General features: G+C 42.7%; 1 protein-coding gene across 14 annotated transcripts in view; it reads left to right on the forward strand.

Annotated features, from left to right (window-relative positions):
• RASAL2 (RAS protein activator like 2) overlaps positions 1-13,243 on the forward strand; it is a 313,872-nt gene that overhangs the window by 164,697 nt on the left and 135,932 nt on the right. For 13 of the 14 annotated variants that reach the window (XM_039484239.1, XM_039484235.1, XM_039484236.1 and 10 more), the window contains one exon: positions 5,682-5,809. In XM_039484239.1, the coding sequence (XP_039340173.1) occupies positions 5,682-5,809 (128 nt within the window). Of the gene's footprint in view, positions 1-470; positions 490-5,681; positions 5,810-13,243 lie in introns of those variants that run through there. The other variant, XM_039484240.1, reaches the window with a different exon arrangement.

The following is a 13,243-nucleotide window of genomic DNA, read 5'->3' on the forward strand; positions in this document are numbered from 1 at the left end:
GTAGATCCCTGCAACTCTTCATCTAAAAGTTGTGTGGCTGCATGAGATGGTTAAATACAGTGTAACTACCTGTTTTCTAGGTATTGCTGTTTGTGTGTCACATTAGTGGCTTCTTTTAAAGCAATGCTATCTTAGTAGAAGCTTAAGCTGCTTATGTGGGGCAAGGGAATGAAATGCAATGACATACAAACATGTTCTCCCTCCTCTTCCTTCATTTCTTTACTTTTATATCATTAGCTTAATCACTTTCCAAGTTTTGGGTTCAGTCCTATAAAGGTTCCTGTGCATCAGAGCCTAGTCCTTGTGGAACTTCACTGCACTACCCAGGCTTGAAGTATCAGTTTCAGGTCAAAGGCAGGGTGAAGGTTCAGGTTGATGCTTATTTTAACTGAATTGCTTTGCCTGTACATATTTGTAAGAGTAGGGGGTGCTGACAGGCTCTCAGATGACAGCATTTACCCAAAGCCCTCTGAGACGTCTGTCGCCATGGTAAGTATATCAAATATCATGAAAACACTGACACCATTTTAATGAACCTGTTGTCAAAAGGTGTGTTAGTGCTCCCACTAGTTATATATAAAAAATAACCTCCCTGTGGGCTCACTTTGCTGTTACTTTAGTTATGAAGGAATTGCCAAGCAGCTGTATCAGAAACATTAGGGGGTGAAAACCTGGCCCCATTGAAATTAGTGAGAGTTTTGGCGTTGACTTCGACTTCAGTGAGGCCAGGATTTTAACCTAAGAGCGTATTGTAAGAATGAGCTTTCTTTGACAACTCAGAGAAGGGCTGCTTTTTGCTGCTGAGATATTGGTATTTTTTAATAACAAAAAAATCAAACCTCTCCCCAACAGGTTGAGAACGACTTAGTAATTTTAAAAAATGTTTGCTGTTAATTTGATCAGCATTGAAACAGAAATTCTCAAATATCTCAGGGCTTTGTAAACATTTCTAAATTATGCTTTAGGTCCCACTCCAGTTTAAGCTGCTCTCTCACCCTTTAATCTTGGATGTGTACGAACCTAGAACCAAAGTATGGGGGTTTGGTTTTGTTTGTTTGTTTAAATTCAGAACTAGGGAAGCAAAGATTTTTTTTTTTTAAATGGGTATAATCAAGAATAATGTGACTTTCAAAGCAAATAAACTCCAGTGTCTGAAGTAATGTCCTGATTTTCCCTTTGGTAATCAGAGAGAGAGAGATGACCTTGGGTCAGGATATGTGCATACTTTTGTCTATTTTGGGCTGACTTAATGCGCATTAAAATTGCACATGGTTTTAATGCAAAATTCTTCAATCTGAGAATTTTCTATGTTAGGACAGTCATCCCCTTTTAAATACTAAAAATATCTCCTCTTATTTGCATAACACTACTTTTTTTTGCTGGCATTGTGAAGGGAGAGGAGATGCTCTTGTTACTGCAACAAAAGGGCACATTGAGACCAAATGACATTGGGGCATGTGTTAATATCTGGAAATCATTCTCTAGGTATATAATACTGAGGACTGGCTTTGGGAAATTTGCTAGACTTCTCCTGTTTTGAATGTTGTTTGAGTAATATTTTTAAAATGCTGCATGCTCATAATGGAACGATGCAGAAGTGCACCCACTTATACTACAGGTACCCATCCCAAAAAACTACGAAAGCACCTTTCAGCTCTCTCAAAGCGTCACACCTCTTTCTGGAGGGACCAACTTGGACACTGGCTCTTTCTCTCCCTTCCACTGCTCTCTACACTAAATCATACCCCTTTGTTTGCTCTGTATTGGTAAATCCATTGTTCACATTCATAGATGCCTTCTAGTTTGAGAATGTTAATGTACGAGTTGCCATCCGGCTGAATAGAAGGACGCTTTGTGGATATTTATAGACATGCTGAATGGAATTTCTAAAGCCATGGAAAAAAGAACAATGCAGTTGTAGATCTTCTGGTAGGTCAGGTGATGTGACAGGCTTGCAGTGATGCTCTCCTCAGTTTAGCAGCGGAGTATGTACAGAAAAAGGAGTTCTGTTTTTGTAACCTTGTTTCTCAACTGATATTCGCATTTGAAGGGTCATAGGGCATGATCTTTGATCCTGTGAGTAGGCCAACTGAGCTATTTTTTTGAATGCCTGATTGTAAGAATGCAGAATGGAATGGATTGCATCAGACTACAGGAGGAAAATCTCTTATCAGTGCTCGGCTTAACACGTTGATACTCTGCATAACGTCTGCAGGATTTAGAATGGGGTCAGTTTTCCAGATGCGCCTTTCTATTCTATATTTCATATTTACTTCAGGTCCAAATGCTTAGCAAAGCTACACAACTGCATTCTTGAATAAATTACCTTCAGGAGAGACTTTGGCCTTCCAAATGTTATGCTTTCTTATGTGAGCTGACTCCTTCACAAAATGGCCCCACACTGAGAAATGAATCAGCCCCAGCTTTGAATCTCTCCCCAGGAGAAGGTGTGCAACATTATAGTTAGTGAGAAATCCCAATTTTGTTATCTAATTTTCCACAATTCTTCAAACACCAGGTGGCAATTTACTCCTATGGTTGCTAACTTGAGAGGTTGATTTTTATGTACTGAAATCCTTTTGGTCCCCATTATTCAGTACTACTCAACCTCTTGAAGTTCAAATGTAAGATAAAGGCGTAAATGAGGAATACAAGAAAACAGAGCCTCAGAGTTTATGAACCACTGTGCATCTTTATGACACTGCTAGTGCACTGTCATAGATTTGCATGGTCTTTGAAAACACTTAGGTCCCAAATAGTCTGTAGTCTAAACTACTAAAATACCTCACAGACAAGCTTTTGCCCAAGCTCTGGAGAGATCAGTCACCTTGGAAGACCCACTAAAAATGAGTAAGTTGGATAGGGATATTGCTTGCCACAGAAACAGAGGCCATTCACAAATTAGTACCAAGAAATATCATTTTATCATGGTGCATTCTCTGTGTAATTTGCATTTAGTTTCCCATGGGTCTGCAAGACAGGCTTTCTGCTGGTTCCTAGAATGTGGACATCCAAACTGTGGCATCCAAAGTTGCAAAAAATGTACTTTCAATCACTCTCCACTGTCTTACTGCAGGTACTGTTGTACAGTCAGAATTAAGAGATGACAGAGCTGTGTGCTGACATGCATTGCTCTTCACTGATGTACATTCCCTGTTGGCTACTGGCAGCTCCTTATACCAAGATGGCATATTATGTTGCCAGCAGTTGGTGTGGAAAGTTGTTCTGACGTAGCTAACCCACTTGACAGCATAACTGTGGCTGGCCCACTCTGCCTGATGCTCAGTTAAGTACTGTAGTTGTTAGTGCTGTGGAAGATGTTATTCTAGTCTATAAATCGTATCGGCTGAGCATAGAAATATTGGATGCTATACTGGTGAAGCCTACATTTAGTGGAAATTATAATGCAAAAGATTTTGCATTTTGCAACTCACATTTAGCTTCTATACCAAAAATAAGAAGTCTGAGTAACATGGTTTTGGTTTTTTAGTGATCGTCTAAGTTAAAAACAAGTAAGGGGTTTTTGTGTGTACACTTGATACAACCACATCAAGTAAAATCCTTTGTTTCACAAACCTTAATTTGTCAATGGCAATATATATATATATATATATATATATATATATATATATATATATATATATATATATATATATATATATCCCCATCCATCTGGAGGTGTAATGTTCTATTTTTTTAGACTGAGCTGTGTATGTGCTCCTCAATATTAGGATAGACTACGGTGGTCAGACCATGTTTCCCGATGATAGAGAGTGTCTCATTTAACTGAGTCTCTTAAACAGGATTTTGAAGAATGTTGAAATACACAGAAATTAATTGTGCTTCAGAATTGCTCTAAACTATTGTAAATCAAGCCTATGTTGCAAGAGTCAGGTAGCGTAGCACATAGACATGAATTTATTGGCAGATTCAATGCCAATCATTTCATGAACTATTCCCTAAAGAAAATGTACATGTTTTCTGAATGGTCAGAAAAATCCTACTGTAATGGTCTTTATCTGTGCCCTGAAAACTTGGCTCAGGGAAGAGTCAATGTTTTCAAGCTGGCAGATTCAGAACATTTAAAGCTATAAGATTATATTTACTTATTTGAAAAATTTATACAAATATTAACTCTTCTCACATGCATATAATGTTTTTACTAGTATATAGAAATTCAGAGTGTGTACAGCTTCTGATATGGACTGCATCTTTGAGGGCTAAATATTTAATTCTAACACTACAGTCTTGGCTTATACTCTACTTTCCTCCTAAGATTGATTGAATGCTGCAGTGTCTGAGGATTTGCTGGCCTCTAGCGGGGAAGATACAAAAGTCTAACAACTGTAACATATTTTAGCTCTGAACAAGTCAGTTTTAATTGTGAGTTGTTAGTGAAAGGAGAGGAGCATTAGGAATCATTCAGATCTCAGCAGAGGTAAAGCAGTGTAAAACTTGAATGTACACTAGCAACAAAATTTAATGTTACAAAAAAGCCAACATGTCTGACACTTGGAACTGGGTAAAGAGGTTCTTTGCATGTATGTTTCCTACATTTTGATAAATTGGGGTACCCAGGGCTGTATATTCTTCCTCAGATAGATGTGCTCGTTGAGACTTGAACAGCAGCCTTGACCTTTACTACCACGATTTCAACTGAGGGGTTCCCACAAATCTTTTAACAGTGTACCTTAATCCTTACCTATTTCCTCTACAATACCAAGCCAGCAATAGCTCTGTCCAGTCACATCACTCCTAATGTGCAGCACCTCCTGCTGTTCCGGACTTGGCTGCTCCTGAGTGGAGACTGCCATGCATGGTGTGTGTTTTGTGACATAGATGCACACCTTTAAGTTTTAGTCAAGACAATAGGTGTGATATCTTGCCCAGTCTTGGAGAAAGCTTGTTGGTGATAAATGCACAATGCATTGGTAGTTAGTGCATATAATTTTAATGGGAAACAAAACAAGTTTTAAAAATAAATGTGCTCAGCCCACTAGGCCACCTTGCCTCTCAACACTGGGAACCAGGCAGGTGTGAATTCTACTCTTAATTCTGCTACTGAGTCACTGTATGACTTTGGGCAAACTTGGGCAGACTTTTATGTCTGTCTTTACCATCTTTATAATGTAGAGTGACATCCCCCACACCTCATTTTGGAAGGGAAGCGTCTCAGTATTAGAGAAAGAACTGCTGGCAGGACATGCTCAGTGAAGAGCACTCTGCTTTGGAGTCTACATCCGCCATAGTCTGAAATAGCCTGCATTTATTAACTTTCAAGGCAAGGTTTAAGGCCTGTGTGTTTACTCAGCTTTTAAGGAGGGAGAGGTGATAAGGGCTGATGTTTGAGGGACAAGGGGATTGAGTATGGAAGCTGCTGGTTTTACTTTTGTTCCAGTTTTTTTAGTTCTTAGCACAGTCACTTAGAGGTGCTTCAGGTGCTTTTGATTTGTTACAGATCTATTATAAATAAAAATAAACCTGTTAATATTTGTACTATGACCTATACAAAGTTCCACTCAGCTGACTTGTAGAAGAAGAGTGGACTGTTTAATATACTGAAACATGCACTCTTTTTAAATACACTTTGCAGTTTTACACTGGTTCTATCTACAGAGACTCAAAAGCACAAGAAGATGGCTAATTAAGCTCTCTAATGATTCCATTTTATTCTTTCACAGATGTGAAAGGGCCACCTACCCACAGACTGTCCTGCGGCCAGTCTCCCTGCACTGAAACTACAACATGGGAGAGAAAATATTGCATCCTGACGGACAGTCAGCTGGTGCTGCTCAACAGGGAGAAGGAGGTGAGACACGCTGCCGATGCTGAAGGGATTTCTCCTTTTGAATGTATTTGTCAAAAAGCCAGAGAGCGTTTCTCTTCCCCTCTAATTAAGGGAGTCATGGCTGCAGTTGAGAGTATCGCTCAGAGGAAGCTAAAATAGTATTAGTGGTGGTAGGAGATAGGGTATTGTCTCTATCAATGTACACCTGACCCTAATATAACGCAGTCCTCGGAAGCCAAAAATCCCTACCGCATTATAGGTGAAACCCCATTATATCAGGGTAGAGGCGGCAGGGCTCCAGTGGTGATTTAAAGGGCCCGGGGCTCCCCGCAGCAGCCGGAGCCCTAGGCCCTTTAAATCGCTGGCCAAGCCTCGCTGCTGCAGCTCCAGGATAGCAGCAGCAGGGCTCCAGCGGTGATTTAAAGGGCCCGGGGCTCCCTGCAGCAGCCAAAGCCGCGGGCCCTTTAAAGCGCCACCAGACCCCTGGGGTTACCGTGCTATATGCAAACCCGTGTTATATCAGGTCGCGTTATATCGGAGTAGAAGTATACTGAGAAGAGAAGATGCTGTCTGCAAACTTCATATTATGTTGTCATTTTTGCTATAGTCAGCTGAGACGAGAGTGAAGCTGAGATAGGGTTTCTCTTGGTAGACTGGGCAAATGATCGGTGTCACTGGCAAAGGATGCTCAAAGCTATTACAGCCTTCTTCGCTGTAGCTGTAAATTCATTATTTGTGTCGGTGGGATACATGATATGGTGATTTGGTATAAAGGCTATCTCCGCATGATTCAGGGATAGCTGCATACTTCACTCGCATTGTTCCAGCCACAGGCTGATAGAACCTTTACCCTACACCACACTATCATGTAGTCTGTATGTCAAACATTAGAGGAAACCCTATTACAAATGTGCTAGTTTTAAAGATTTTGTTCAGACTGCTTTTGTACCCTTCTGCCTGTAAAGCTAGTTTCCTCTGCTTACCATGAAACCAACCATACAGTTCTCAGAAGGAGCTGTAGGAACCTCTTAAAAAGTGGCATAAAATGATTTTAAGGCCCAGGATTCCATAGATCCAGCAGTGAGATAGGAATTTCCATGTTCCTCTGCTTTAAAGCTTGCATATCTGTCAATGCACAGTCTAAAGATATCAGGCCTGAAAACCTATCATTGATGCAGCACTGGATATTGTCCATCTTGCGCTTTGATCAGTGTAAATTGTTCCAGGGTCTAGAATATTGGAAGTAGTCTCTTGGGAGATGTTGCCAGTAAGGTGATCAAAGATACATGGAAAAACTGTAGATGCATGTGAAAAAATTCATTTACCACACAGTTCTGCAATTTGTCACATGGATGTGAATGGTATGTGGATTTATAAGAACACTTTAAGTCACTAAAGAAAATCATGGGTATGGAGGAACTAGTACTATCCATGTACTAATCCCAGTTACACTCTGAATAAGAGAAACATACTTCATAAAATGTAAATTGGAACACACTAGGTTAAATCACAAATAACTATCTGAAGGCTGTTTTTGAACACTAATCACATAATAATTGGGTGTTTATTTCAGTTACAAAGGTCAGTTAGGAAGATTTTGCAAGGATATGAGTAAGATGAATCTCTTGTCTAGAAATAAAATCATGTGGGAGGGTTATATTAGTGCATAGTATCACTAGTGTATTAAGTTAATGAGTGATATTTAAATGCTTTCCTGTTCTGCCGGTTGTGTTAGAAATTGAAGATTCTGTATGTGGGCATACAAAACAGGGGTATTAAATATACCAGTTATAAACAAGGGAATCCAGCAGGAAAGTTAACCTTCACAGTGTGGTCTTGGAGGAGCCTGCCAGGAGTATTGCCTTGAAAAATTACTCATCGCTTCATCCAAATTGAGCCAAGTAGACACTGCCTGTGGTACAGGTGTGACTCCATACACTGAGCAGCTGACTTGTTTTCGAAGCTACAGTCTGCAGACTCAAATTTGCTGTTTTGATTTTTTTTAAGTAATTGTAACTACTCGAAATGGAGAAAGAAGAGAGAGTCCTACTGGAACCTTCAGTTGCACATAATAAAAATAGAAGGCCTCTGAATCTGTATACATGAGGGTGTGTTTCTCTGCACTTATAAAAGCACAAGTAGTTTTACAAGAAATTCTCTTGTGCAATCTTAAGAAACAAAGAGCTGATAAAACAGACTAATACAAAACAGCATAAGCACAAAGTGGTTTTATACCTTGAATGCTTTTTGCAGTAGGTTAATCTCGGTTGTGTTTATAGGGGACGGAAAGAAAAAATCCACTTGGAGAATTTTAATTGGCAGGTTATTGCTGCCAGAATAAAAGGTCTAGAGATGGGAGTGAACTAAGATGAAAAAGGAGAAGTCAGGAGACAAGCTTGGGTGGATCATGTGGGATGTAGGAGGAGATTAAAGAAAACACTGTAAGTGGGACCAGAACTGTGTAGAGCCCTGAAAGTATAGGTGAGTAGCTTGAACTTGATACAGAAAGAAAGTGGAGGCTAGTGAAGGGAATGACGAAGTGGGAAAACATGTTCAGAGTAGCATCTGAGGAAGATGATCTGGGAGGCATCTTTTTGCCTAGGTCAGAGGGGGATGAGGCAATCAGTGGGAAGTTGGGGAGAGAGAGGGGGGAGTTATGGTAGCGAAGATGAAAGGTGGTGAAAGTGTTCAGCGTCTATTTTTTTTCGATTTTGATCCACTAAAGTAAGAGACTTTGGGTTAAATTGGAAAGGCTCATGCTAGTATGATGTTCACTGAATGTAATGTTTTATATCCAGAAGGGGGGAAACCAGTGCATGCAGAATACAATTAGGGACGTAAAATAAACCTTAACTGTTTCACCTGTCGCACTAGACTTACTTGCACTTCATTTCAACACAGGGAGTGTTCTGAATGAAATGTGTAGACCTATTTCAGTATGCTTGGGGAAATGAATAGAAACATGTAATAAGACATTGGAAAAACTGCTTACAAGTATTTTTTTTCCAGAAACACTACACAAGTACATATATTGATATGACTGAACAGAGACTATGCCAAGAATTCACTGTGTGCATATATTTCACGATGCAGTTGGGTCCAATGTATCTTCAGTTACTTAGACAAAAATAAATTATGCCAGCATCACCTTGTTGGAGTGTAGGCTAACAATAAAAACTTAACACTTTTGTGACCTTGTATGGAATTAAAATTGACAAGGAAGAAGAGGAGACACCACTAAGGAAAAGAGGTCAAAACTCAGAAAGCAAGTAGAAAGAGAATAAGTCTGAGGAGGAGGGGGACACAAGCCCACGGGCTCCTCCATGAAGTGAGGAATCACTAGCCTGTGAGATGTGGACCTACTGTAAGATTTCAGAGGCACTTTTATGGTGTGATAATGCCTTGCAGCATCTTCCAAGACCAGTAGAACAGGTCTAGGCTGCTTCACTTAAAAAGTTAGGGTTTTTTTCCACAATGGAAACATATACTAGATCTAATTTCCACTCTGTTGTTTGGGGAGAATGTGGATCTTTCCATCATCTCAGTAAAACTTTTATGTAAGGTAAGAGCTGTGAGAGCATGTTTTTAAGATACCATAGTATAGGGCTATTCTCATAAAGGCCAAAGAAACAGAGTTTAATTTAAGGGGTAATGGGATAGTTTAGTGCTTCTGAGGAGTGGTTGCAGATAGATAATCACACAGGACTCCCATGAGGGAGGACATAAACGTGGGATCGTGTGACAAGTAAGTGGCAGTCTCACCAGCAGGGTTGCAGTTCTTCTGAGGTTCGCTGTCTGTAATGTGGCTGTTGTCTGGGTAGAATCTGTTGTTTTGTTTTGGATTAGAAGTAAGGATAAAGAGCATTTTACATTGCGCAAGATTCTTTCTGAAGCTTCTTCCCTCAGATTCCAGGTTCTTTGTCTGCCTTTTTCAAGGACAAAGGGGAATAATGAGCAGAGTCAAGGTGTAACTGTTGATAGTTTGGGGGGGGGGCACCCGACTGCCCTGTACATTGCCTCTGCTGCCCAGCCCATTGTCCCTTTGCATGCTCCCCCTCTCCCAGTTTCCTCCTGCTTTGCCCCTGAGGCCTGCTGCTCCTCCCTCACTCCCCCTCCCCCCCTTCCCCAGAGGGGCACGTCCAGCTCCCAGCACTGTGCAGAGAATCAGCCCTGGCGGGAGCGCTCAACACACCTGCAGCCTGCCTTGTGAGCTCCTTGCTCCCCTGCTGCCTCTGGCTGGTCTGGTGCCCTGGAAAAGTTCAAGACCCTCCTGCATGGGACACTACCCAGGAAAAGCCAAACCCTGTGTGTGCCAAAGCCACCTGGAGTCCTGCGCAGCGCTAACACAGGTGAGCCTCTGTCCCTCAGATAAGCACTGGTGTGGGGTGGGAGGGATTTCCAGCCCCTTCCTGCCCCAAATTCACAGGCTGCACAGCAGAACCATCTTTGCCCCTCCGCCACCCTGCTCGGCTCAGGCCCTGTCCCCCAGGAGCATGGAGCTGCTCCAACCCTTAGGCTTTGTGCCCAAGGCAGCAGCCATGTATGGTGCTGTTCCTCCTGCAGGGGGTGTCCTCCCTGCTGAGCCACCTCTGGCCAGGCTCCATGGCGGCTGAAGCCCCTGCACAGCCCAGCACCTGCGCTGGTTCAGGGACGGTGAGGATGGATCTGCTGGTTTCCCCCCCCCCCCCCCCGACTAACTCCCCGCTGCTGGGCACTGGCAACAGCCCTGGCCAGCCTGCTGCCACCACCTGCTGCAATGGCCCTTACCGGTCCCAGTGTGCTGCCCAGCTGGATGGTCTCCATGGAGAGCCCCGGGACTCCACTGCTCCTGCTGAGCCCCCGGTCCAATAGCTCCCCAGTGCTGGTGGATGCCTGGCTGGAAATGGAAGGCAGAAATCTCTGGAGGCATGTGACCTGTGTGTTCCCCCCCCCCCCCCCAATGCATCACCTCTAATATGGAGCTGCCACATCCTTTTTCATGCCTCCTTCACCCTGTGACAAAATTTGCTTCCTGCTGGCCTCTCCTACTACTAGTAGCCGCAGAGGGAGCAATTTATTTTTCCTACTTCTCTCCCCCCTATCCTCCCTCATGGAGCAGCAGCAGTGCTTGCAACAGAAGCTACAGGGAGCAAAACTTGTCATGTTAATTTCTTCTTTAAAGGCACAGAACAAAATTTTCCAAAGCACCTAAGTTCAGTTTTCAAAAGAGACTTGGGAGTAGAGATCAGAACTTTCCAACAAAACATTTTTTTGTCGTAAAATGCTGATTTGTCAAAACAAACTTCAAGAATGAATGGCTAATCTCCTGATTTGAAACAAAGTTTCAAAATCGTTGAAATGTCCCATTTTGATACTTTGTAAATTAAAAGCAAAAGTTTTTTGTCTTGAAATCACTTTATGGTTTGACCTTTTAGGTAATTTATACTTTAAAAGGTAAACAATTTGGACAAGTAAAACAAGATTTTTTAATTCTTGTCTTGATTTGGGAAATTTTGGAATATGTTGAAAATTCTCACAGGACAGGAAAACCAGTTCCTCTCAACCTCTGCTTAGGGACCTTGAGTGCCTTTGACTTTCATTGAGACTTAGGCTCCTGAGTTCCTAAGTCACTTTTGCAAATGTGATTTGGATGACTGTCACGTGCGTACTTCTGAAAATTTTACCCGCAGTGCCTTTGTTGTTGTGTCTGGCTGAAAGCCCCAAATATAGGCCTTGGTTTTAGGATTTGCACCACAGAATATAGTTTGATCATGTAGTTCAGTTGCAAGGATATCTCTGAGCTCTCAACCTGCCCTTGTTGAATCCTGGAACTTGCAAGTCAAACTTCTTAACTGGCAAGAAAAGCTTTTGGAATGTCCATGGATACCTATTTATATCCCAGGGGGCAGTCTGCTGCAGGGTCTAACATTAAAACAGCAGCTCCAGGAAGGCCAGTTCAGGGTTAGACTATACTCAAGATAGTGGAGTCTTGTAGCTTGCCAGGAAAAAATTACTTGAAGAAATAACTCAGAACCTAAATCCCATAATGGGCACTGAAGTGGCAGCATTTCAGGATTCTCTTCAATCCTGTGCTGAAATGCTCAGTAAATGGAATAGATTTGGTCGGGGTGTTGGAGGAAGCAGGAGGAATACTGTTTAGACAAGGCTTAATGTGCTACATAGGTCATGGGGATTTGGTTCTGCCCTTGCAGGTGTTTCCGTGCCACCTACTCTTGGAGTACATTTGACCCAGTCTAAAGCAGCTGACACAGCATGTCTAAAACGTCTCAAACATTGAGATATGCAAGGTTTTCTGCCTGGAGCTCATTTCACACATACATGCAGCATTACTTCTGTGATTTGACAGGTAGATCTAATGCCTGGTGCCTGAGGGCAGTTGTGCAGTATTAAACTAGTTCTCCTTAGACCTGCCTCCTCTTCAGGTGATTAATGCTAATTAACTTCTCAAGAGTGGGAAGCAGTACTGACAATACTTCAGGGAGAAAGAAAGGTTACTAAGGGCATGGCTACACTTGCAAATGTAGAGCACTTTGAGTTAAACCAGCCTTCGTAGACCACAGTAGGGAAAGCGCTGCAATCTGTTCACACTGACAGCTGCAAGCGCACTGGCATGTCCACATTTGCGGCACTTGCAGTGGCATTGGGAGTGGTGCATTTTGGGCAGCTATCCCACAGAGCACCTCTTCCCATTCTGGTGCTGTGGCTTGTGGGAAGGGGGCGGGGGGGTGGGGCATTCTGGGTCCTGTCCCAATGCCCCATGATGCATTGGTTCGCATCCCAGCAATCCCTCTGCTTCCGTCCACAATTGGCACCATCTTTCAACGTTTTTTGTACTGCGCACTCTGTCTTCCCTTTCGGTCTGCGGGAATGGAGCCCGAACTGCCGAGGAATATGCTGATGAGTCTCGCCAGCACATCACATTTGACAATCGAGTTATTCCTTAAGATCCAAAGTGACAGTGAGGAGTCCGACGATGATATCGACTCAAGTAACGCATATGACACAAGATTGCTTATGGCATTCACGGACATGCTCACCACCATGGAACGGTGCTTCTGGGCTTGGGAAACAAGCACTGAGTGGTGGGATCACATCGTCCTGCAAGTCTGGGATGACGAGCAGTGGCTGCAGAACTTTTGCATGAAAAGCTACTTTCATGGGACTGTGTGCTGAGCTCGCCCCCACCCTGCAGCACAAGGACACAAGATTGAGAGCTGGCCTGATGGTGGAGAAGCGGGTGGCTATTGCAGTCTGGAAGCTGGCAACTCCAGACAGCTACCAATCGGTTGCTAACCAGTTTGGAGTGGGGAAGTCAACCGTTGGAATCGTGTTGATGCAAGTTTGCAGGGCCATTAATCGCATCCTGCTCAGAAGAACCGTGACTCTGGGTAATGTGCATGACATTGTGGCTAGCTTTGCACAAATGGGTTTCCCTAACTGCAGAGGGGCGATAGA

This window comes from Mauremys reevesii, linkage group 8 (assembly GCF_016161935.1).
Source record: "Mauremys reevesii isolate NIE-2019 linkage group 8, ASM1616193v1, whole genome shotgun sequence".
Classification (NCBI taxonomy): domain Eukaryota; kingdom Metazoa; phylum Chordata; order Testudines; family Geoemydidae; genus Mauremys; species Mauremys reevesii.